Source organism: Helianthus annuus, chromosome 3, assembly GCF_002127325.2.
Source record: "Helianthus annuus cultivar XRQ/B chromosome 3, HanXRQr2.0-SUNRISE, whole genome shotgun sequence".
NCBI lineage: Eukaryota > Viridiplantae > Streptophyta > Magnoliopsida > Asterales > Asteraceae > Helianthus > Helianthus annuus.
The window spans coordinates 151,634,446-151,661,851 of record NC_035435.2 but is presented as its reverse complement, the minus strand read 5'-3'; the positions used below and the strand labels follow the sequence as shown (position 1 = coordinate 151,661,851).

The window sequence follows — 27,406 nt, the reverse complement described above, 5'->3', positions numbered from 1 at the left end:
TTGAACCGCTCATTCGTACAGTATTGAGTCTGGACCGCTCCAAAAACTGCCTTGGACCGCTCGAACGAACGATATCTGGACCGCTTATAAGACAATCGTGAACCGCTCGAGTGACAATTTCTGAATCGCTCATATGACATTTTCTGGTCCGCTCGATTGAATTTGTTTGGACCGCTTATAGATACATTGATTGGTTCGCTTATTCGGTCAACTGTTTTGGTCCACTCATCCGACTTGATCCGCTTATTTGATCCAATTCAGTTCGTTTTTTTTGGTCAAAGTTGTTGGTTCGCTTATCTGTCCAACCAGTTCCGCTTATTTGTCCAAATTGGTTTTCGCATATACGATCAATTTGATTTCATTCAAGTATCAAGATTATTTCACGACAATCGAGTGTAATTCACGAATATAAGAACATGGCAAAAGAAGAGCATGATGCCTGGTGGAGAAGAGACAGTGCAAGATGGGAGATTGGCAAGCTGTATGAACCATTTCAAGAAGCACAGAGAGCCAAGAGATGGAATGAAGAGTTGGAGTGTTACTTGGATCCACAGTGGAATCCAGTAGTAGATCCGTCAAAAGTTGATTTTGATGTTGTAACTAATGTGTTTCCAAGTGAGCGTGTTTTCAACACAAAAAGGCTTTCTGATAGCAGCTATCTGCCAGAGTTGATGAACAAGTTAAGAGAAGTCTTTGAAACGAGTCTACCGAAGGTGGTAGAGATGAAGAAGAGAAAAGAAGAAGAGTTGAAGAAGATGATTGAAGAGGTAAAGACTGTTGCAAAGCTTGCTGGTGAAGAGAATCAAAAAGCTGAGGAAGAACTAAAACCGAAAGAGATAGAAGAAAAAGTTGAGAAGATACAGGAGACAAAGGCAGCTGAGCACGCCGAGGTGTCAATCACTGAGGTAATCAAATCTTCTGGATTATCAAATGTTGAATTGGTTGTAGAAAAGGAAAACAAGTGCAGGAATTGCATTGAAAAGTGCAAAGCCTGTAATGAAAAAGAAGAAATAATCAAAACAAAAGATAATGAAATGAACAAACTTGAAAATGCGTTAAAACTGAAATGTAAAGAAAGGATTGACACAGAGCAAAGTCTAAAATTAAAAGTTGAGAAATTAACACAGAGATGTCATGATTTTGAAAAAGAAAATAAGGTTTTGAAAGAAAAATGTGATACAAAATGTGTTGATTGTATTGAGAAAGAATCTAAGTTTCTAGAGTTACAAAAACAGTATGATTCTTTAAAATGGTCAAGTCAGAGAGTACAAGAAGCTTATGATACTTTGAAGAGCCAAGTCAAAAGTTTTGTTCAGAGATTGTCTGAAACTTTAACAACCAAAGAATTGTATGAAAGACAGTTTAAAGAAAAACAAATTGAATTAAACAAACGTGTTGATGAAATTGCTAATCTTAAACAAGTCTTGGCTGAAAAAGAAAAGATTGTTACAAAACTTCAAAGTTATCATAACTCTTCGTACATTCTTGAACGTATTTTCAATATCACACCAGATGACAAAGATACTAATAATTGTAAAAAGGGTATTGGTTCAGAGTTTCATCAGGTACCACCACCATTGAGGGACAATTATACTTTTTATGATGAGGAAAATGTGGCGAAGGGTTTGAACATAGCTGACCAATTACCTGAAAGTATCGATGTGACTTACACCAAACCTGATGATGCTGATGATTCAGAGGTGGTATGTAAGGTGGGTGATAGTGTTTTGAAAGGTAAGTCTGAATCACAGGATGAAGGTGAAGGAAATCTTTATGATGGATATCTGAAAGATACAAAATCTGAGAAGAATTTGAATGATGATTCAAAAGGATTGGTTTATACCATGATTGGATCGGACAAACTATTCTTGGATGTGGTTTTCCCGATTCAGAATGTGATTTCAGAGAAAATTGACAAAGTTTTCAAGATGGTTGAAATTGAGAAGTCTGAAATGTCGAAGTTTGCTGATAAAGGTTTCAAAGGGTCTTATAACAAACCTGGTTCTAAGAAGAAAAACGTGAAGTCTGGTTTGGGGTATAAGAAGAAACATAATCGAAACAGAACTGAAAGATCCAATTTTCAGACAAAAATGAATTTTGTTCAAGGAAAAAGTTTTACCGAAGAAGAAAAATTCAAAATTGGAAAACAATCTAATGCAGAGTTTGAGGCTATGAAAAAGAAACAACAACAGCCAAAAGATGTGTCAAAGAAAGTATGTTTTAAATGTGATAAAATTGGACATGTTGCACGAAAGTGTCCAAATCCAAAGTCTGTTGATGTTGAGACACAGAAATCTGAGAGTGTGAAACCGAGGTCAACCAGATTTGATTCAAGACAAACTTGGAGGTATACAACAAACAAGTTTGCCTCAAATCAAAATTGGAAATCAAATCCAAACAGTTTTAATTCTAGACAGACCTGGAATTCTCACACACCCAGAATGAGAACATCATGGAGTCGGAAAACATCGGTTGGTGTGACAAAACCTCAAAAGTTTTGGAAACCTAAAAATGTTGTTCAAACTCAAAAGGTTCAGAAAGAAACAAATTTTTACAAAAGAGGTACTCCGAGAGGTCAAGTGTGGTCTGTTAAGAAAAGTGTTGATTTGATGAAAGATAAGAAACAGAAACAAAGTTGGAAACCAAAAATTGACACAATAAGTTCAACTTCTGAGGAGAAAACGTCTGAGGATTCAGATGTGGTTGCCTATGATGCAAATGTTCCACCGCTTAAGGCTGAAAACTTTAAAATTCAGGTTGCTAGAATCAAAGTTACACCTAAGGCTCCTGAGGCCTAGGTGGACACCATGTTTGATTAAGTGGTTGGAATTGCCGGAGCTTCCTGGACTGCGAAGCATGAATCGGCATCTATCTTTGTTAATTGAAATTTTTAGGACAAATTGTTTGTGTGTTTGATAAAGTTTGAATGTGCAGGTGCTAAATGCTGATGAAGATTGTGAGAGTGTTGCACGGGAAGAGGTTGAAGATCCCTGGTTTTGGTCAGACAGGGAGTTTGTTTGTTGTTTTGTATAAGTTTTGTTTGATTGTTGGTTGTTTGTTTGTTTGGTTGATGTTTGTGATGTTTGATGTTAGTTTACTTTGAATAAGTGGTGATGGACTATGCCGAAACCCTCACGGCTGAACAAGCATGATTACTATTACAGGTTGAAGAACGGTTTTCTAACTGTAAAAATCAATGGGTTGTAAATCATGGGGGTATGTTATATTTTCTGCAAAACAGAGCATGCGATGCAGAAAATGGATGGCGAGACAAAGCTATCAGTATCGGTTTGTCAAATTTCTTTAATGGTTTTGCATTTTAGGGGGAGAAAATTTTGTTAGAAAATAGAAAAACATTAGAAAATTTGAAAAAGCCAAAAACATGATAAAATCAAAAATTTGAGTTTTGCGTAAAAAGAGGAAATGATTGTACATCAGTAGATAGTTACAGTATGCTAAAGATATGTAATGATTAAATAGCATTAAGCAGTCTCACTAATGATATGTCGATAGGTTTTTATACATTTAGTAAGCTTTTTCGGGATATAAACCTAAATTCAAACTTACTTATTTTGTGGGGAACATTACTTGGATATATAGGTAACCCCTGAAATCTCGATTGAAAGGTCTCGTATTCTGATATACTAGGTGTTTATACTCTATGATGTCTGGGGTATTATTCCGGGACTTCTGCTGAACGGTAGTTCTGACCTAGTCCTTGGCTAATACTTTATCCTGAAATGCTTGAAATATAGCATAAAGCCCTCAGCTGATTAGACAATAAAATTGATAATCATCTGTTGTAGCTGAAAAGATCCTCTAAAGGGGACATACTGCAAAGTCGAAACTGATATCTCTCTGCTGAACGGAAGTTCTGACCTGAGATCCCTCAGTTCTCGCATTTAACCCCTAATTTATGTACAGACATCATTGTAGTATTCTTGCCTGTAAGACTGAATATTGGGATTCTGGATACGGGAGTATATTCAAGAGGTGGGACACATGAGTGAGTTAAGTTCTTAAAACATCTAAATCGTATCCTGAATCAGTTGAAATTTGTATGAAAATTTAAATGGATCAGTATATCGATAATCTAAGTGAATTGTTTAATTCTGAGTATGATTTAAAGCTTAACGGTACTTGTGACTTGTCATAAACTGATATGATCCTCTGTTGCATTCTCAAAACAAAAAATATTGTTTGTAAATATGATTGTATATATTTCTTTACTGCTTTATATTTTCAGAAAATACAAAAAGATTTTGATTTCTGCTTTATTTTCGATAAACCGATGTCTGAGTTGCTGAGTTTCAAAATCTAAGTATGCTGATTGTGTTTTTGAAAACAAAACGAGTTCATTAATTTGAAACTTGAAATTTCTTGAAAAACTTCAAAAACATTTGTGATATCTTCAAGGTCATTAACTTGAACTTGAATGATAATTTGTGAGGGAATTGGATTCTTTATATTGCCATATCTGTTAAGTTTGTTGACAGGGAAAGTATATTAGAGAACATGTTTAATGATTTTAAAATGTTGTTACTTATCATTTGTCTGAGTGATTACAGGAAAGAATCAGATTACGATCCCGAAGAGCTGAGTCTAAGGGGGAGTCTGAAGATAAGCTGTAAGTGAGGAAGAGCTTGTAGCTGAAAAGCAAGGTGATGATCTCTAAAAGCACGGAAGCTTGATGAGAGGGGGAGCCTACTGATGATGAAGTTGGCAAAGATGATCAAGACTGAAGAGGTGGCATAACAGAGAATGTTCACTGAAGACTTCGTCAATATCCGAGGGGGAGTCTGTTGGTGCATTACGTCTATTGACTTCGTCTTGTATCATGTAATAGGATAGGATAGGTTAGAATAACCAATGCACGAGGTTCGAGAAACGAGAACTGGTGAATTAGCATTGTGGACCGCTTATATGGACATTGTCCATATAAGCGAACCAGATTAACTCACCTGGACCGCTTTTATGGCATGTTCGTATAAGCGGTTCAAGAACTCTATAAATAGGTGCATGGTTGTTTCATTTGTAACGGCTTGAAACTTGTAACGAAGTGCTGCCGAATTGCTTCCAGGTTGTAAACGTTATCAGAATCAATAAAGTGAAGCATTATATTTAGTTTGAGCATCTAGTTCACTGATTCCGCCTTTGAATTAGAGAAACGACTCTTCTGATCGACTCATTCAGGGTCAACGACGATCCAACAACAACTGTATCATCTAAACTACCATAGTGCAAACGACGACGAATAATTTCAAACCAGAATTTATAATAATTCGTTAAGACAATTCGACTAAGATTTAATATGATCAATAAGACTGTGAAAGACCAAAACTGATATGAACATACATAACATGTGAAACACCCAAAATATTATAACTCAATCCGTGGAAGACTTAAATTATTTATCTAATCTTTTTTAATATCAAGAATACCAACTGAAACTATACTAAACATTGAACGGTGATTTTTAATATCAAGAACACCAACTGAAACTTACAAAATCTTTATACCAACTAAAATTTACAAAATCTTCATACAATATCAAGAACACCAACTGAAACTTACAAAACCTTTATACAAAAAGTGATAAACATTTATTTTTAACATAGCCCTAATTTATCAAGTATTACATACATATACTACAATTTAAATTTGTTAAACACAAAAAATCTAAATTTCATCAACAAAACATGTTTAAAACCTAAACCTAAACAACATCAATGTCAAGAACAGTTATAATCCTCCGATTAAGTATCACAAATAGACAAAATCTTTAGAATTTACATGTAAATAATCAACAACATTGAATCATACAACGTCAAAAGAAAGCCAGATGATAAGAAATTTTCGATCAAACAAACCAAATATACTAAATTAGTAAAAGATGAAATTGAAGGTGAAGAGAATACTTCGTGGATTCGGCGATGATTATGCGGTATCGATTGATCTCTGTCGTTATCTTGAATCAAGCCTTCTTCCCTTTCAATCGCTAGAACTGGTGTAATGTTTTGTTGATCTTCAATCGTCGTCGATGATCTTTACAAAACCCAATGCCACTGATGGAAAATAATCAGTTAAAATATTCTGACGTTTGGGCATATGGGCCTTGGTCCAGTTTTAATAAACAGGTGTTGGGCTTGGACCACATTTAATAAATAAGGTTTGGGCTTGGACCAGATTTATAAACAAAGAATATTTGTGTTAGTAAACATGTTTTGTGGTTCTTTATGCTTCTCTTGTGTCTAAATTAATCAGCCGACAAGTTGCGAATGACAGAATCCGTAGGGGTTTTTTCGTACTTCCATTAGATTTACAAATAAACGTTATTAATGTATTCTTAAGTATAATCCGAACGTGAATTCATTAAATAATTTCACATCATATTTTACATTCAATGTTTACGATGTACCCGCGTCCATCAGACGGGTGTCCACCTAGTATGAAAATATGAATGGCTCAATTTGGTTAATTTTGGTTAAACGATATTACAAAAAAACGATAACCTTTTTTGGTTAATTCGGTTTTCGGTTAATCGGTTATCATTTAATGCAGCTTTTGGTTGATTTCGGTTCGATTTCTTTTGTTTCGATTCGGTTTCGGTTAACGTTTCAGTTATTGCTCGACCCTAGAAATTGTTAATCACGTAATGTATCAATTGTTTTAATTTAAAACTATAGCAATACTATACTCAAATTAAAGAGAATAAAATGCTCGTTTTTGTGTATTTTTTTCTAAAATATTAATGTACGGAAAAGTTATAGCCATTTAAAAATCGTGGAGGTAATGAGCTTTTCATTAAGGAATAAAATATAACAAATAATTAATTAATCAGAATTTGGTTAAAGATGAGGAATTAGAGTGTAATAAAGATGGGGGATATAAATGTAATTAGTGTTTAAAAGACTAGTTTACCCTCATTTTAGGGTTGTACTTTATGCATTAAAAAAATTCTTAACTTTTAGGTATCTTAAAACACCTTTTCCCTTATGCATTATAGTATAGACTAGTAGGGTGTCCGCGTGATGCGGCTTGGGTCACATTTTGTATCATGGTACTCGTTTCTGTTAGTTTTCTTATTCGTATAATATTTATTGTAGCATTATTGTGGTGGATATACGTTAAAAGCGAAGTCATGGTTTAGTCCATTTCATTTTGGTGTGCATGATTCGGTCGGTTCAGTTATTATCCTGAACCGAAGTCATCGATTAGTCTATTTTATTAACCAATCGGTTTTTGGTTAATTAGTTTGGTTTATTTGGTTAGATTAACCGTTTTTTATTTGGTTCGTTTAATTTTAGCTAATAACCAAAACCAAACTTGGGCTAAAACTTTTCCTTAGAAATACATGAAATTGAGGTGTAAATGCATGAAATGGATGTGTAATAACATGAAACGAAAATATAAATACACGAAATGGAGGTATAAAATATGAAATACATGAATCGGAGATATAAAAGCTAGAAATATATGAAAATATGAGTAATTGGGTTCGGTTGAGTTAATTTTGGTTAAACGAGGCTACAAAAAATTGATAACTGGTTTTTGGTTAATTCAGTTTTCGATTAATCGGTTTTTAGCTAATCGGTTAATTCGGTTTTTGGTTGATTTCGGTTCAGTTTCATCTGTTTTCGGTTAACGATTCAGTTATTGCTCACTCCCAAACACTGTTGATTACGTAACATATCAATTTTTTTTAATTAGAAAAACTATAGCTACATATACTCAAATTAAAGATAATAAAATGTTCATTTTTATGGTGTAATTTAAAAAATATATATATTAACTTATGTAAAAGTTATTGTCGTTTTAACAACACGGAGGTAATTATTTTTTTATAAGGGGTATAAACTATTAATTAATTATATATTATAATTTTGCAACATGTTTAGACATGTTGCACTTGTATCTTATGCTTTGTTTATGGTTTACGCTTTTATTGGTTGTAAGGTTAGTTTAAGAGTGTGTACATTAACATAATAATGAAATGTTGCATCGCTGGTTGTACAGTATGCAAATGCGAGTTGTACTCCTGATGCTTCTTTTCTATCTGCAATTTCTTTATTCCAAACAGAAGACACGCGTCACATTCACCTCAGATTGTCCTTTACACGTCCCTCCTCCCTCACTCACCACCCCACAACAAGCAATCTCTCTCTTACAAGAAAGTAACACCGAAGATGATGGCAAGGTCTCCGGCGAAAGAAAAGAACAGATTTGACAAACTAGGGATCCAGGTGACCGATCTACTTTAGTGAACCAATGACTGCGATACGACTAAACCTACGATTCCGGCAAAAGAGAACACCGACAAGCATTGGCAAAGCTTTAAGGGGCGGCCGACCTCCTGTTTTATAGAAATTTTTAGGTCCGGTGACTTCCGCCTCGTCGGAAATCTCAAGCCGCCGACAAGGGATCTTCCGACGATTAAGGTAAGACCCGAAGCACCTGACTCTGTTTTCTGCATAATACTGTTCATCACCAAAACTAACCCTGTTTTTCCGATACGTAATTCTTGCTGTGTGTTGATTTCATACCAAATCATGTTCATATGGGTATTTCAATGAAACTGAGTCATAGAAACCCTAAATTAGGTTACTTAAAGTTGATTAGAAAAAATGGTTAGCTCAGTTCATCAAATTTGTATAACCTGAATTTATGGGTTTGTTAGATCATTACAACTCCATCGATTCTTATGATTTTGATCACTACTTGGGTTTTCAATTTCATCTCAGATCCTATTGTTGAAGAAATTAGTAAGCCGCTATATTTAAAGACTCAGGTAAGCAAATTTCAAACCCAAAGTTATCTTTGTTGGTTTTTAGTCAGATTGTTACAACTCTTACTTTAGTTTCTTGCTATTTACATGAAAATTCATGTCCAATTTCCAACCCTAACTTGGTGGAGCAGTAAGCATTTAACCTATTTTGAGGTTTATGGAGATCCCCTTCCTCATTCCTTAAAAGGAGACATTAGAGCCGGCCTATGTTCTTGAGGTTGAATGGTAACACCAAGGACAACTCCATGGAGAGTGAAATAAACCATAGTTTTGAGCCACCGCTTCTTTAGGTCCCTAAATTTAAAAATAAAATAAAATTATATGTATGTAGTTTTGACTTTGAGATTGTTTATGGTGAGATTTATTATCTATATTTATGCTTACACACAAATACACAATGATATAGGAATCATAGGATTGAAGGCAATTTTTTTAACGAAATCGGCTCCAATTTTGTTATCCGCTCTGAGCCCCAAAAAAGCTAGAGACGGTCCAGGATAACATCTTTGAGGCTTTTTTTTTTAAAAAAATGGACAACTACGGTATTTTTTTATTTATTTCTTGATTTGTAGTTTAATCAAAATATTCAAATCCGACTTTGTAGTCTTTTCTGAATCAAATGAATTTTGTCGAGTAGGACAACTGCAACTTCACTTTTCTGATCACACCATACAGTGGCGGCTTTGATGGTGTGCGGAGAGAACCTCCGTACAAGGCCTGTGATTTTGAGGGGCACGCGATTTAAAAAAAATATGATATGTATATGTTATTATTTTTTAAATAGTAAAAACACATACCAATTCCAATACAGACCCATTTACAAATCTTTTTTTATGGTTTAGAAACCATAAGAATAGTTTTATAAGTGGGCCTATGTTGGTGTTTGTATGGGTATACCCTATTAATTTTTTTACATATACATATCCGGTTTTTTTAAAAATAATGTGCCCTTCGAAATATCAGGCCTAGGCTGGTGGTCCTCCTTGCCCACCCCCAGGGCCGCCACTGGGAGAAATATTAGGGGCAACTGTCGCTTGGATTTCCTTTATTTAATTTGTTTATATATATTATTATGTTTTTTTAATGATTCTGTGATGCTTGTAACCATATTTTTTATGATCTTACATAGGTGTTAAAAGCTGCTATGAAACCATGAAAATGGATTTTCATCAAGGTCATGGTGTAGAGGTGATTACTTAATATTACATTCTATCATTATTCTTTTATGTTACATTGAGGTGTCTTTTGATCAAAAAGTACACAGATAAACAAATATGCATAGGGTTTTCCATGCTGCACCTTTTTTTTCTAACCATCAAACAACAAGTAATTAAATTAAAGATATAGAATTAGAGACAAAGTGAGGTGAAAATATTAAGTTGCTTATGTGATATTGAGCCTTCACAAACGGTTGCTACACATTTGTTTGTGGTCTATATGATGTTGAGCATGGCAAGTCAAAGTCCGATCACAAGCCGGAGCATAAGGAAGGTATTATTGATATGCATAAGAACAAAATTCACGGCGAAGATAGCGCCAGCAAGGAAGAGTGCGGTGAAGGTGGTAATTCTTTTTCCCCAATATTATTTGTTCAAGTAAAAATATGTGGTCATTTTATATGTATAATTTCATAGTTCAATGTGAAAACAGCTTTTGAAGGGTAGTGACAATCTATGATGCACTGGGACGGGTACAGGAACGGGGTACGGGGACGGGTACGGGAACGGGAAACGGTAAAACTAAAAATTTCAAGAAGCGGGGACAGGACAGGTACGGGAATAAAAACATATAAAAAAATAAATATATATTAAAGATAATGTAACACAAAACCCCAAAATAGTTATATATTGAAAGTGCACTAACCAAATTTGCAAACTAAATAATAACACAAGGACTGCTTATGTAACTTGGGAGTACAAAAATATAAATGTGCACAAAACCTGAAGGAAGAGCAAAACCTCTTCAACCTTAAACCGCGGCCGTTGCATCAGTTAACCACCGCTCGCCGTCGTACACCATGGCGGAGACGAAACGTAAGAGTAACCTTGGAGTTTGAATAGGAAAAGAGAAGAACTGAAGAAGAAGAGGATCGGCAGAGGGAGTGTAGGGTTTTAAAATTGATCGTCGCTTGGTATAACGGAAACATGCCGGAAACGTTTCCTGCACGTTCCCAAACCCCGTCCCCTTCTGCATCACGTTTCCACGCCGTACCCAACATGCCGGGGACGTTTCCCGGCCGTCCCCGTGCCGTTTCCGTCCCCTAGCAGTCCCCGGGACGGGAGACGGCACCTCATAAACGTTTCCGTGCTTCCGAGGTGACAATTGAGGTTGTATGGAAACAGTGTACTATTATTTGTTTGGTTGTGACCAAATCAAATCTGTCGAAGCTTTATTTGGTCTGGCGGAATCAATATTTTTCCATCTTTTATTTTTGTATATGTGATGGTATTAAAATAATGTTAGGATTATGATTATTTTCATGTAGATCGACGTGTCTTTTATAGACAAAAAGGAGAATGAAGGTCATCGCGGCGACGACGATAGCAGTAGAAGCAACGACAGCAATAAGATCTCAACTGTTGTTCAGTGGTACGTTTCTTTCCCAAATCTAATTGATCTCACAGTTCACCGTACACACTTTTCAGTTTTAGTACACAATATCTGTTGGTCGTGTTACGAAGCAACTGAATCACTAATTTGCATAGAAACTATACGAGATTACACAAATTATCTGTAAAAAGCTGATTAATCATATACTTTTAGATCTGGTCTCTGTTACAGTTGCACATACTTGCGTTTCAATTTGCATACACATGGTATTTTACACAAATTGTCGTTGAAACACAAGTTGTCAGCATTTATATATGTCAAGTTTGGTAAAAGTGTGGTCTTTCTTGATATTCACAGGTACTGTGTGCTGATTGGTGGAACGGAGATAGCGTGGTAACTGGAGGGGTGGATTCAAAGCTGTGAATATCTTCTAAAGTTTGTATTTCATAACTGTGAAGGTAATTTTGTACAGCCTCTCCCTTCCGCTCAATAGTATACTTACTACATCTGATAATAGTAACTATAATGGTTGTCATCATTTTTTTTAAACTGACAGACATGTTTCTACTTCATGCAGAAAGGCGAGTGATGGTTACTAATAGCAAGTTTGGCATCTTTGAATTAAAGAGATATTTAGGGTCTTTGTCTCAGTCGATGTATTTGCCAAACTGCACAATATTGATTTATCACCAAATCATTAATATTTTACACTTTAATGTTTTCCTTGCGAAACATGTTTTGTGTGATTCAAGCTTACTGATGTTTTTTAAGTTTTGTGTTGTTAAAGGCTTTACATGGTTTATGCTTATGTCATTTAACCTTCATTGCCGTAACGCGTGGGCCTTCCATCTAGCATTTGCATACGTTGGGCCTTAAAATGTAAGCCCCGGCCGCAACGCGGCGGGGGTCAAAACCTAGTTATTCATAATTTGGTTAAAGATCTGGGAATTAAATTGTAATTAAGATGAGAGGATTAAAATGTGATTAATGCTTGAAATACAAATTTACCCTCATATTAGGGTTCTATTTTATCCATTAAACTAAAAAAAATTCTTAACTTTTAGGTATATTAAAATGCCTTTATCTAATGTATTAGACTATTATAATATCTAATATCTAATATCTAACATATAATAAAAGACTCCAAATAATGACACGTGTCATTCTCTCTTTCAACCTCATAAATTTTATTTATATTTGTTTAATAAATTTCCTTTAATATTAATATTAATTAATAACCAATATATAGATATCACTTATTTTTATCCTTATCTTTATCTAAAATTAATAAATAACTTCATTTTTGCAATTTAGACCCTTTGTTTTTTACTTTTAACCCAAAGTTTTTTTGTCTTTTGCATTTAATCCCAACTCTTTTTTATTTTCAAATTTGGTCCACCATACTTTTCATCTTTCCCAAGTTTTTCGTTTCGTTCTAAATTTTGTGAGTTAACGCACCACAACGTGTGTGTGGGGTTCAACATTTTTTCGTATATTTTTTTCCCGTTTGACTGTCTCGTCGCGTCACATCTATTTTTCTGCGTTTGACAAGTTCGTCCAACACGCGGGTCTTGGATGGACTTAGTTATTTTTTTCTATGTTTTACGTTTCGGTTTAATCTCTTAGCAATGAGTGTGCGTGATTCAAAGATTTTACGTCTGCTTTTCGCTCGGCGTTATTTTTTCCTGTTTTTATTTATTTTGTTTTTACGAGCTTTTCCGATGTTGGTGGTCGCTGACAATGGTATAGTATTGTTACTACTTAACACAATTTTATGACAAACGCTGCAACGCATGGGCTTAATACTAGTAGTATATATATAGATATACAATGATTTTATGTTATTTTATCGTTAAAACAGCTTCAATAATGAATTTGTTTGTCAATGAAACCATGGATTCGTAAAAAAAACGTAAATCTAACCGATTTTTTTTGGCAATAGTAGGAGATTCAGGGAAACCTGAGTTTGATCCTTGAATCAAACGGATTTTACGATAAGTTTACTGTCATGTCTACGTACGGATGAGTTACTAGGTTTTTCCCGAAATTAATGATTGACTCAGATTACTCTCAGAATACTCCGTTTAAGTGGATGCCCCAATCTCGGGATTGATTCTGTTCCGTTAAAAAAAAAGAATCTTGGACTTATATTACAAGTCTAGTGGAATACAGCTATGCCTATGAATCTGCAATTATTTAATAAATCTTGACTTAGTCAACCCTCCTGCTTCATCTAAATTAGAATTTAGAACCCCAAAAAAGTAGCAAAATTTTCATTTGCAATGGCTGTTGCTGAAATCTTTATAGGTGCATTCATCACTGTGTTGTTCGAGAAACTGGCCTCTACTGACTTGATGAGGCTTGCTCAATCTGCAGGAATCCATTCTGAGCTCAACAAATGGAAGGACACCTTGTCCCAGATCCAAGCTGTGCTTCTTGATGCAGGCCAGAAGCATATCATAGATACAGCTGTTCAACTGTGGTTGCACAAACTCCAACATTTAGCTTACGAAATAGACGATGTTCTTGATGATTTGGCCACTGAATCTATGCGAAAAGAGTTGAAAGGAGAATCTAACACCAGCACCAGCACCAGCACTAGTAAGGTACTGAGGCTGCTTATTCCAAGTTCTTGTACTAGTTTATCTCCTCATGCCTTAAAGTATGGTAGTAAGATGAGTTCTAAGCTCAATGAGATTACAACCAAATTGAATGCTCTTGTTGTGGAGAAAAATATATTGGGTTTGATTAGTAATGTGGAAATGTCAAATAGAATAAGTAGACGGTTAGAGGAAACATCACTGGTTGATTTGTCCAGAATTGTGGGTCGTGATGGGGATAAAAAGGCATTGCTAGAGAAGTTGCTGGGCAACGAATTGTGCGATGAAAACGTCAGCATCTTGTCCATTGTTGGTCTGGGTGGAATAGGCAAAACCACTCTAGCCCAAGTATTGTACAATGATGAGAAAGTGAAGAATCACTTTAAACTCATGTCATGGGTTTGTGTGTCTGATGAATTTGATGTATTTAATATTAGCAAGGCTATTTTTAAAGATGTAGGTGGGGAGGATGCAAAATTTGAAACTCTTAATCAGCTTCAAGTAGCCCTTACAGAAAAACTTATAAATAAGAGGTTTCTACTTGTTCTTGACGATGTTTGGAGCGAAAACTACAACGAGTGGGAACTCCTTCTACGCCCGTTTGTTGTAGGGGCAAGTGGGAGTAAAATTATCCTGACAACACGGAAGACCATGGTTGCATCCATGATGGATTCTTTTCAAGCTTACCCTCTCGACCATTTGTCAAATGAAGAAGCTCTATCTTTATTTGCTCAACATGCTTTAGGTAAACCAAACTTTGATTCACATTTAACACTAAAATCACATGGTGAAGGTATTGTGAAGAAATGTGGTGGACTGCCTTTGGCTTTGATAACATTGGGGAGAGTGTTGAGAACAAAGTCAAATGATGAAGAATGGGAAAAGTTGTTGAATAGTGAGATATGGCATTTACAGAATGAAAATAAAATTCTTCCGGCTTTAAGGCTAAGCTACTACGACCTCCCACCACATCTGAAGCAAATGTTTGCCTATTGTTGCTTGTTCCCTAAGGATTACGTGTTTCAAAAGGATGAACTAGTCTTGCTTTGGATGGCAGAAGGGTTCTTGTATGAATCAAACAGCAACAAGTCATTGGAGAGTTTAGGTCGGGAGTGTTTTGAAGAGCTTGAGTCGAGATCGTTTTTTCAGCAATCAACCAATGATAAATCAGGATATACAATGCATGAGCTAATAAATGACTTGGCCACAAGTGTTGCAAGAGAGTTCTTTCTTATGTTGGGTGATAAGATGGCCCTTTGTGACATGAAAGAAGATTTGGGTAAGTTCCACCACTTCTCCTTCATTCGTGAATCAAATGGAGTATACAGAAAGTTCAAGGCATTACATAGAGCTAGACGCTTGAGAACTTTCATAGCTATGTCTATCACAAAGTTGAATACTAGGCAAAGATTCTACTTATCAAACAATGTGCTTACAGAACTACTTCCCAAACTACAATTCTTGAGGGTGCTAAGCCTTGCTAATTATAATATTACAGTGGTACCACACTCCATTGGTAGTCTCAAGCATATGCGATACCTCAATTTTTCCAACACGGACATCATATGTTTACCGGAACAAGTCGGTGACCTTTACAATCTGCAAAGCTTGTTGGTTTCTGGTTGTCCTCATTTATATAGCTTGCCAAATAGTACTGTAAAGTTGATAAACCTCCGACATCTTGACATTAGTGATACTCCATTGATGCGCAAGATGCCTTTAGGAATTGCTGGGTTGACGAGTCTACGAACTCTTTCAAAAGTCATTATTGGAGAAGAAGACGAGTTTAAAATATCTGATCTTAAGGGTCTATTTCATCTCCAAGGTCAACTTTCCATAGAGGGGCTGCACAAAGTGAGAAATGCAGTAGAAGCGAAGGAAGCCAACTTACAACAAAAAAAGAGTCTTCGCGATTTGGAGATGAAATGGAGTGCTGTCTTTGATGGTTCTCATGATGAAATATCTGAATATGAAGTGTTTGAAGGGTTAAGGCCTTTTGAAAAGTTGACAAGCCTCAAGATTTATTACTACAAGGGAACAAAATTTCCTAGTTGGGTCAGGGATGCCTCACTTGTTTGCTTAACCCAACTTACATTACATGGGTGCCGTTATTGTACACATTTACCAACACTTGGGCATCTACCATCACTTCGGAAGTTGTTTATTCAACGAATGGATGCATTGAAAAGATTGGGTCCAGAGTTACTTGGACCTCCTAATTCTTGCCCGGCAGTTGCGTTCCCATCACTTGAAGTTTTGGAATTTAAAAATATGAAGAATTGGGGGGAATGGTCAACTAGTGGTGATGACAAAGAATTGTTGAATGGTTTCCTTATCTTCATGAGATGTCTATAATAAATTGTCCAAAACTAGATGTAGTGGCAATTGAGTTAATACCATCACTTCGGGTTTTACATATACAAGGATGTTCAGTAGTGGTGTTAAGAAGCATGGTCGGTGTGGCTTCATCAATTATCAGATTAACGATCTGGGATAATAAAGGACTCAATCAACTACATAGAGAAGGTTTAGAGCATCTTCAAGCAGTTGAATCTTTACGCATTTTACAGTGTGATGAACTCACATATTTGTGGCAATCAGAAGCAGAGGCATGCAAGATTCTTGTGAGTCTACAGAAGTTGGAAGTAAGTGGGTGTGTAAATTTGATATCATTGGGAGAGGAGATGGTGACACAGGTGATTGGCATGGAACCTTTTAGAGAAGTGGAAATTAAAAGTTGTCCTAGATTAAATAGTTACTACTGTCCAAATAGTGTTGAGAAGTTGAAGATATCCGGTTGTGATTCAATTACATCCTTGACCTTCCAAACAATGCATGATCTCCCATCCAATTTGAAGATTCTTAACATTGAGGATTGTCATAATCTAGAAGTGAATTGGCTTGACACCAACTTTTTGTTATCACTTGAATCTCTAATCATTTTCAAAATACCGACTCTGAGGTTGTTTCATGAAGAATGCCTAGTTCATCTCACCACACTAATAATTTCTGGATGTGATAACATAGAAACCATTCCAGGTAAAGGTTTTGGATTTCTTCCATTTCTTTGTCTGAGATCTCTTGTGATCGCTAATTGCAAAACTCTGAAGTCATTTCCGCACGAGCAATTGCAAAGTCTCACTTGGTTGGAAGAAATGAGGATAAGTAATTGTCCAAGGATGGACTACCCATTTCCTTGTGGTTTATGGCCACCTAATCTAAGTACATTATTTATAGGAGGCTTAAAGAAACCCATATCGGAATGGGGGCAACAAAATTTCCCAACCTCACTTGTTACACTAATCTTATACGGCAAAAATTCAGGAGTGGTTTCCTTTGCAAAGGTGGAAGATATGAGGAATAGCAGCAATACCACTTCACCATCTTTTTTTCTTCCTCCATCGCTAACTTATCTATATATCCGTGATTTTACGGACCTGGAATCACTTTCAAAGGGCCTGCAACACCTCACTTGCCTGGAAGAACTTGTTATTGTGTCATGCCCCAAGCTTAGAGATCTTCCCGTGACACTACTCCCTTCACTCTCACGTTTGTCGGTGGATTCTTCATCCCCAGAACTAAGAAAAAAGTGTCATAGAAATGGAAAGTACTGGCACATCATCTCCCAGATCCCTGATCATCAGCTATATTGATCACATGTATGTCTTCTCCTTGCACTCAGCATTTTATCAGCTATATTGATCACATGTATGTCTTCTCCTTGCACTCAGCATTTTATGAAGACTTCTAATTTTACAAAAATGTGCACTAGTTAGCAATTAAGAGACAAGTACATGGTTTGAATAGTAAATCACTTGGTGAAAGAATCTGTTAGTTTCTGCAAAAATATGCAGTACTATGCATAGTTTGTTCAGCCTGCTAGTAGTCATGTAGTCTTATAAGCTATCTTTAAAAAAATTTGCTTGCTTTATTACTATGACGTTAAAGATTGTAACATTAGTTACACTATTTTTATACATTATACATGCTAATATCTGGTCCATTAATCTAGAAATCATAGTTTCCAGACACTAATGAAATATCATTAAGTAGACATTTTAGGCCATAATACATGACTTGATAAATCTTTTTTCTTATTGCTGGAATCACATTTCTACTTGAAGAGATCTCTTTCAACTGCAAGTCTGCACTGCCATTGTGTTCGGGACATAATATATACTGGTGCAGAATCCAAATTTAGGCCTTTTTCTTTCATTTATATTCCATCGTTTCTAGTTTTAACATTACGTACTTTGATCTGGCTGGCATATGTTAAATCTAATATATACAGTTAATTTTATCTGCCTGTTTTGCTGGATAAATAGTTCATTTTCATTTTTTACAGGTCTGAAATTGGTCTTAACACTGTCCTAAAACGATTTTGCTTGGAGGGCATGGCCAAAGAGGTACATAAGATTTCTGTCTCACACTTTTTGCATCAAACATTATGATTTTTTTCAAAAAGGGGTAGCGGTGCAGCTTGTTACCCGTTCACTTGTTATTAGAAAGGAAGAAAGAAAATTTTACAACTGAAGTTGCACAGTCTTGATTCCAGTTGAGTTGACTTATTTTAATCTTCATTTCACTTTTAACTAATAGACCTTAAACATTCCTTTATGAAGGAAGACTTAAGCATCCCTCATTCCTTTGTTACCATGTGGAAGTAGGACACTATGTTAAAGAAGACCATGAAATCATGTTTTAGTTATATAGATTTTAGCAAACTGAAAATTCAAGAAACAAGATCATCGTGTTTAAGATAAACTTTGAGTGTATATTAAGCAATCATGATGCTGTTACTGCAGGGCGGAGGTTTATAAGATGACAAAAGCTCCAAATCTAAGCTCATGACTATGAAGGATTGAAGGGCCACTCCAATACCAAGATAAACCAGGAATGATATTTGTATATTGATTGTGCGTAATGTCACAGTTGTCTCTGTCTAGATACGATAATGACATAACTTGTCTAGTATCCAATGTCACCATTTTCCAGTCTCTTTCTTTCATATATCTGATTCTAATTAAGCATTCCACTTAATGCCCCATGTAAGTTCTCCTCCTCCCTTAAAAATGTAATTTCATATTAATTTAATTTTTATTTACTTTTATTGCAAAATATTATTTTTATTCGCAACTATTTACCTTAATAAGTTATACATAATTTCATGATAGGTGTAACATCTTCTCATAGATCAATCACAATCTCAGTTCATCTTTTTTTCTTAATTCAAGATGTTTAAAATTTTCTATTTATATATCTAAATAAATATATAATCTTTATCTAGTTTATATTATACTAGGTTATAACCCCGTGTATTACACGGGTTGAAAAAACATGTAATTTTACATACTAAATAACAAAACAATATATCTTTAAAAACCTCATTTATTACACATGTTGAATAAATGTAATTTTATATATTAAATAATAAAAAAATATTATATTTTTAAGAACCTCATGTATTGTAATTTATATACCAAATAATAAAAAAGTTAAATCTTTAAAAACTCTGTGTATTACACGAGTTGAATAAATGTAATTTTAGATTAATAGTATATTAAATAAATATAATTTTGAATTAATAGTGTATTAAAGAAATACATTTTGGATAAAGTCTTATATATAAATTTTAAGTAATCAATATATTTGATAAATAATAAAAATACTAATAATAGTAAAAAAATTAATTTATATACTAAATAATAAATATAAAAGAAAGGCGGAGAACCCCAAAAATAGGTGTCTCCAACGAATGATACGTGTTTGGTTTCTTTTATTATACAGTATAGATAGATGTTCACATCATCGGTTGTTTCAATCGATAACATAATTTGTTTTCATATCATGGATCGATAACCAACGCTAAAAATGTGACAAACAGCACTACAAAAGGGGAGATGGATATGAAATACCGAGTATAAAGTTAACCAAATAGACGATAAAGAAATTGAACTAAAGTAGAGTATACGGTCTATATATGGAGTAAAATGAAATAACAAAGTAAAGTATGCATGGTCTAAATATGGAAGAGTGAAATAAGTCGTTTTATATTTAAGATTTATGAATATATAAAATTCACTGAAATTAAATTAATAATATTTATCCATAAGATATTAAACTAATAATATTATAACTAATTAGAAGAAATTAAATTAAAATAATAATTATCTATAAGAGGTGGCCTAATATAATGACAAGTGTCCCTAAAGTGATTTCTTTTTTATTATATAGTATAGATATAGATATAGATGTTAAAAATATAAATTGACAATTTCAGAAGGCTTTAAAGCTTGAATTTTTGAATGATATTTTTTAAATGGATAAAGCTTGAATGGAACATGACAAAAATCGAAAATTTTGAAAAATACGTAAGGTAGTTATATGTCATACTTTTATAATGAATAAAAGTAATAAAATAGTTTTGTTGTTAACTTATTTAATTATATGTACATTTATGTAACCTATTGAACACACTATATATGTAGTTTACATGTACATTTATTTAACCGGTTGATCTACACATATTTTTTTATAAAAATTTATTTTAGTTTGATAAAGATTAATAATGTATAAATAAAAGTAAGATTTTTTTTCTAAAACATATATTCGCATGCTTTTACTTTTTAATTTAATTTAAAACTTGGATTGGATATATTTATTTAAACATTCATTAATTAGAAAAAAAGACACCACTACAAATTGCGAACCTTATAATAAATTATATATTTATGATATCATTAAAAAATATACTGTATTTATATAATGTGGAAATGCATATATCCAATAGTGCAAGTAAATAAAATAGTTTTTTAAACTGTATATAGTTGTTTAACTAAAAAGTGAACAAGTGACATTGTTGTAGGGACCCTTCCTATCTTTTTCCTAAAAATGTGTAATGATTTTCACATTTAATTAAAAAAAAGTGAAGTGTGCGTTCATGATCAGTGAAAAGTTGGTGAACTTCGTTAGCTAAAACTCCTCACACCTGGCGCCCTTAATCAGAGCGGTGTTGGGGGCGTTATCGTGCTGGCCTGTACATGAGCGTTAACCCACTACCGGTAACCTTTTTGTTCCTAAATATTTTTACGGTTCTCGTTTAAACCATCACTTTCTTTTTCTTCACTCCCTTAGAGCATTCACATCCCTCAATCTTCATCCCATCTTCAAAATTTAAAAAATTCACCCCCTAAACTTTAACAAAAAAACCCCACACACTCCCTCAAAATACGAAAAGCTATTATTAACCCTTATATCACTCTCTCACACATATGCGTGCACGCACACACATATATATAAAAAGAGAAATAAATATTATAAAAGAAAGAGAAAACATGATATAGAGATAGGTATGGTGAATGGGATGTGAAATGTTTTTTTTTTTTAAATGAGAGATAAATTTTGAAAACTATGATTTTTTTGTTAAATTATAGGGTAGAAGATGGTGAAGGAGATGTGACATGTGAATGCTCGAATTTTCAAAACACGTGCGATCCAGCACATAAGAAGCTCACATGCTTCCGACCTCTTAAATAGTGATGCCCCCCTATTAGCGCTTGTGGTTCGCTAGTGTTATAATGGGCTAGCCCAAGGGCCGACCTATCAGTGTTGTATATGCGTGAAAATCTCAAGCACACCCCATAAAATTTTGCAATCACCTCCCTTGAGTTGGACTTTAAAACTAACCTCTAATAAGATACCTAATTCTGATAAACTTTCGAAAATCCCTGCTATATTCCGACTTGTGCGACAAATGGTTGCAACTTGCAAGCATCTTTGAAGAAGACATGACATCTTATTGTAACAAACTTTTAATTGAAGGGTGTTTTCGTAATTTACCAAGGGGAAAGTGAATATGAGGCTGTTACACATGTAACCTTAGATGCGAAACCAATCAAAACTACGTAGTTTTGATTATATCTTACTAAAAATAATCCAAAACCTTTTATTTCTTCATTTACTCTCCATTCCATATCAATTTATCACCGATTCAAAAACAGATTACTTGACTTCTAATTTAGATTATAAGGTTAGAAATTACATCATGAACATTGAGGTGTAATCATTTTGAATTTATTGATTTTGTTTTCAATCAACGCGTCAGAAGAAACCAGCGTTCATATTGGAGAAGCACTCCTCACAATTTCAATTATATGAACTCTTGTTTCAGTACCAATTACTTATCAAGAATCAATCTTCTTAAAACTCAATTACCAGCAAGAAAGTATATTAAAGAATCACCCAATTTTAATGATAACACTACAAATCAAATAACCTCTTACAAATGATCGAATATGACATGTGGGTATGAGTCATCAAATGAAATCCTCATCCCATCATCCTTCGTAAAACCTTTTCCTTATAAAATTCCCATCAAAAGATCTTAATTTGTTGTTTATCTTCAAAAGACCAAATATCAATTAATAAAGCAATTACTCTAAAAAAATGTTAAATTTACTCACGTTAGACAATTGCTTTGTGTTATTGCTCTTTGTAGCTTCTTTTTATATTATTACTAGGTTAGTTCCCCGTGTGTTACACGGGTTGAACAATTTAAACTATATAATAAATACTTCTTGTAAATGCAAATCAAAGACGGAGACATTTATATATATTTGATAAATAATGAAACTAATAATAATAGTAAAAAAATCCCATACATGTGTACAGAGTCGTCTGTAAGAATTCATTTACTCTGTTTGAGCTCGAAAAAATATGTTCTTTCGTAATGTTTTAATATTATAATTTAATTTTAAAATAAAATGGGTATTGGGCTCAGTAAGAGAATGTTTGGTTATGTTTTTTGAAACAACTTATAGACTTATTGGGGTTTTGGAAAAATCAGTATGGAGTGACTTATTGACTTATTGGTTTTTTCCTCTCACATACACCTATATTGTCAAACATCATTTTGTAGATTATGACTTTTCAAAAAGCCAATAAATCAATAAATTTTTTCAGAAAGCTTAGCCAAACATGCCCTAAAGCTAATGCCAATGGGTATTGGGTTCACTAAGAGCATGTTTGGTATGCTATTTTAAAAAAATTAACATAGATATCGGGTTTTTTTTATAAAAGCACGTGCCCCTTGAAATCACAGACCCTGTGCGGTGGTCCTCCCCGCACACCCTTATCACCGCCCATGCATGTGTATACTCATTTAAGTAATCGATATACATTTGATGATATCCTATATTTTTTTTTGTATTCAATTAACATTTTTCTATTTAGTATTATTTGCAATTATTAACATTTTTCTAAATGTATATATAGAGTATGGATGTTACTGAATTTTTGAAGAATAATTTTTAATTTTGATATATATATATTCAAACTTATAATTATATAATATAGTCATGAATTTTAATAAAATCCAAAAAAGCGTGAAACCCTTTTCAAATTTCAAAGGGTTATAATTATCAGATAAACATTTTTCTATTTAATATTATCTACAAATTAGAAGATAAATTATTAGAAAATAAATATGAAAGAAAGGCGAGAAAACCCAAAAATATGTGCATCCAATGAATGACACGTGTCACACATTGGTTTACTTTATTATATATATAGATTCTTCCAACCAATGATCTCACAATTATTGTTCATCTCCCTTATTTTCCTGTATAGCGATGAAATATAGTTGTCGAATTAGTTGTCATAAATTGATGTAATGGAGGGTAAATGAAGAAATAAAAGGATTTGGATTATTTTTAGCAAGATTTAATCAAAACTACGTAGTTTTAATTGGTTTCGCATCTAAGGTTAGGCTAGAGGGTATGGTGATGGTCCTCCAAGGGAGGATGATCCGCCATGTAGGCGCCACGTCATAGTCCTCGCAAGGATGGTCCATCCCACAAAACTAGAGGGTATGGAGGATGGTCCTAGATGATCCTACCCCACCACTTTTATGTTTTTTATTTTTTTTAATCTTCTACTTTTTTTTAACATTTAACAAATAATCTAACAAAATATTTTCATTAATATTAAAAAACATTACATAAACTTAAAAAAAATAAACTTAAAAAAATCCTAATATATTAAAAAAAGTTACTAGTCTTCGTCCTCCATGTCGTCGGCGGGTTTATTTTGAGCGTTGTTCCAAATGTACTCCTCCAAGTCAACTTGTAGGATTTACGGGCCACTTAAAATGCGGGGATTGGGCTTGTGGGCCCTGGGCCCAAACCCACTAAACCAAACCCTAGGATAAATACCTCTTCAAAATATTCACAACCGTAACTCCATTTCTTTTTATCTTCAGCCGCACATACACTTTCATCTTTACAACCATACCAACCTATCCATCCTCCCTATTTGCACTCATGAATCCACAGTCAGACCTCCATCCTCCTCCTCCCTCAACATCACGAATCCCTTATATCAACACCACACCCTCACAACTGAAGAACGAGATGAGAGAGAGAACGAAGAAATAGAGAGAGAGATATCAGAGACGAAGAAATAGAGAGAGAGAGAGATATCAAAAAGTGAAGGGGGCCCACCAACTTAGGAACGTCGCCAACGTCCAGATGCTGCCGGTGAGGACGGGACGGGAGGGGGGCGGGATGTTGTGCCGGCGTCGCAGGTCCTCGACGGGGTGGGGGACGGTCTCCATACCCTATAGCCTTAGATGTGTAACAGTCTCATATTCACTTTCCCCGTTTACCAATACATTAAAAAGTAGTGTTTCAATGCAAAACATTGAGTGACGTGTACTCTCACTTCCTTTTCAAATTATTTTTTTAGTAAAAGGAAAAATATTTTAAAATAACAAAAGGAAGGTTTTTGTTTTTGTTTTTTTTTTTTAATTTCTTATTTTAAGTTTATTTTCTTTATGATTTCATTTCTTATATTGTGATATTTTTTATTTATTTATGACGGATTGTTAAAAATAGTTGTTGTATTACAGTGAAATCTAATATATGTGTGTTGTGTGTGTTGTTTAACTCATTTATAACACCTAACATATTGACCTAACCCAACCCGATTTGAAGCGTACCAAAAAAATTATTATATATCGATAGCCAAAAGACCACTAAAGCCCCCCCCCCCCTCCCATATAAAAAAATTTCTAGATCCGTCACTAACGTACTTGTTGGAGCCTCATTTGAATCTTATACACACCGTGGTGCTATCAATGAACACGATGACTATGAAACACTTTCTTTTGGAAGTTTGGTTAAAACACCAATAGCCATTTTTACATGCCTTCATAACACTAGTTTCACAAAAATTATACAAGTTCATCAACTAAATCTTACCATATATCTAATTCAGTTCATGGCTCAAATCACTTCCATGATAACTCCTTTTTTTTATTTTTCACCAAATCTCACCTTTTATTGTATCCTAATCCTATATATATGCGCGTGCGTGTGCAGTGTGCGTGGCTAGGTCCAAAGGAGAACATTTTTATGCGGGTGAAAGCGGTGAGAGCACGATTTTAACATGTTTATAAGCACCATAAGGCATAATTGCATAAATGATGGTTGGAAAAGATATTTGACATTATTGATTTTTGTGTGCCAGATATACTTGGATTTATTTAGCCATTAATTATAAGTTGGACAACACAAGATACAACCTAGTAGGGAACCCAAGCTACTACATTTTCAAGAAGAAAATGACAAACAGCACTGGTTCCTGGTTTTACATTGAGGACTATGAAAGCCAAATGTTTTGGGCTCCATGAGGATGTGTCTTCATGGCAGAGAAATGTTGCTTTAGCTCTTACATTATTTTCTCCGACCAACGACACCATATACGCACTGATTTTAGGTGTTTTATGGCAAAAATAGACCGCGTACCCATAATATTCTTGGTGGCAGACAACACCATCATCTCCATTCAACTTTTTAACTTCCTCGACCATGTACCCTTGTAACGATCTGCTTTCGTTACCAACCACTCGTGTTTCCATCGCCTTAACCCTTTTCCCTAACTTTGAAGCAACAAAATCCACCATTGACTCCAAAGAAGCTGCACAATATTGATCTGCATCTTTGTTGGAAGCCATCTCACATTCGTTGACCGTCTCCTTGACTAGTTTTGCTTCGATCGAGTCAGGTTTGACTTTGAACTCCTTGTAGATATCTTGCAGCTTGTTTGATGCAATGGGCATTGACTCTGCAACGTCGCGAGGTACAAATGGAGGTGTTGCGGTTGTATCTTTACTGATGTGCAAGTTGATTCTTTTGCCAGCATGTAGATCATTTTCCAAGAAGAAAAGTGCAGATGTTTTCTTGTCCATAATCTGTTCAGGTGTTGCCTCACAATTATATTTATAATTGGGGAATACTTGGTTTGGGTCACTCAATACATATGAAGTGCTTTCCTTGTGGTTTGTGTTGATGAAGATGTCTGGTTTGGCAAAATTGAAAGCATATATCATTTACTCCAAGAATTATATATTCTTGAAGAATAAGATGCATATATAAATGGGAAAATTACAAAAATGTTAGTTGACCAACCATGTTTTCGAATTTGTCACGCTTCTGCGTCCGTGGACGGACCTCTGAGCATGGGATGAGTCAGCGTATCATGTTGAAGAGTCCATGTATCACGCTCCTTCGGAAGAGTCCACCAACGCTTCGGAAGAGTCACTGACGCTTCGGAAGAGTCCACCGACGCTTCGGAAGAGTCCACCGACGCTTCGGATGGACATGGACTCGTCAACATGATACGCCGACTCATCCCATGTTCAGAGGTCCGTCCACAGACACAGGAACGTGACAAATTTGAAAACACGGTTGGTCAACTGACATTTTCGTAAATTTCCCTATATAAATTTGTAGAGTTGAGTCACTACTAACCATTAGAAAGAGAATCTTTGATTGCTTTCGGCATCGGAGTGTTGGGTAACACGGATTTGAAGTAAATTTCTGGATCTACAGCTGCATGACCTACAACAAATACCAGCTAAAACCAAATGTAACATGAGAAAGGGGAACTAATCAACATTTGGTGCCTCTTATGATGCATACTTATGATCATTTATTTAATAACATATGTTTTACTTACAAACAAGACTGCTAAAGCTTGAAGAAGATGGAACACCATTGTAACAAAATCACAGTGAAGAAGATGAGATATCAGAGATGAAAAGCCAGGTTACGAAAGAAGACGATGGATTTTTGAGTTATTTATAGGGAGTGTGCGAGGTAAAAGGCTCTCCTTGACACATGAAAAATGCTTGTATCCAATACTGAGGATAAGATTATAGAATAAGTATGCTGCAAGTTTTGCATGTTGTATACTTCCATGATTGTTTTTGTGTAATTGTGTGAAACTGTGAACCATCATTTCCATGTGAGTTGATGGAGGGGTGCCAGTGGTAAAAGGCTCTCCTTGACACATGAAAAATGGTTGTATGCAATACTTAGGATAAGTAATGCTGCAAGTTTTGCATGGTGTATGCTTCCATGATTCTTTTTGTGTGAAATTGTGAACCATCATTTCCATGTGAGCTGATGAG

The 27,406-nt window shown here is 34.7% G+C and overlaps 2 protein-coding genes and 1 long non-coding RNA gene across 4 annotated transcripts; 2 read left to right on the top strand and 1 right to left on the bottom strand.

Annotated features, from left to right (window-relative positions):
* Positions 1 to 8,095: 8,095 nt before the first annotated feature.
* LOC110928119 lies at positions 8,096 to 12,111 on the top strand. Of its 2 annotated transcripts, none has more exons than XR_004888624.1 (6): positions 8,096 to 8,438; positions 8,742 to 8,788; positions 9,915 to 10,348; positions 11,271 to 11,374; positions 11,693 to 11,793; positions 11,913 to 12,111. It is a non-coding gene; the product is annotated as an uncharacterized LOC110928119 (long non-coding RNA). The 2 variants fall into 2 exon arrangements; XR_002586149.2 differs by having other exon boundaries at positions 9,915 to 10,345; positions 11,913 to 12,107.
* Positions 12,112 to 13,566: 1,455 nt separating this feature from the next.
* On the top strand, positions 13,567 to 19,071 carry LOC110930149 (putative disease resistance RPP13-like protein 1). The gene is made up of 3 exons (XM_022173383.2): positions 13,567 to 17,594; positions 18,281 to 18,341; positions 18,741 to 19,071. The coding sequence occupies exon 1, from the start codon at positions 13,618 to 13,620 to the stop codon at positions 16,288 to 16,290; it is 2,673 nt and encodes an 890-aa protein (XP_022029075.1). The 5' UTR covers positions 13,567 to 13,617; the 3' UTR covers positions 16,291 to 17,594; positions 18,281 to 18,341; positions 18,741 to 19,071.
* Positions 19,072 to 25,387: 6,316 nt separating this feature from the next.
* Positions 25,388 to 27,126, bottom strand: LOC110928118 (BURP domain protein RD22). Its single transcript, XM_022171312.2, has 3 exons — positions 26,953 to 27,126; positions 26,745 to 26,850; positions 25,388 to 26,292 (listed from the first exon to the last, which is right to left on the bottom strand). Exons 1-3 carry the CDS (start codon positions 26,989 to 26,991, stop codon positions 25,517 to 25,519), a joined length of 921 nt encoding a protein of 306 aa, XP_022027004.1. The 5' UTR covers positions 26,992 to 27,126; the 3' UTR covers positions 25,388 to 25,516.
* Positions 27,127 to 27,406: the final 280 nt, after the last annotated feature.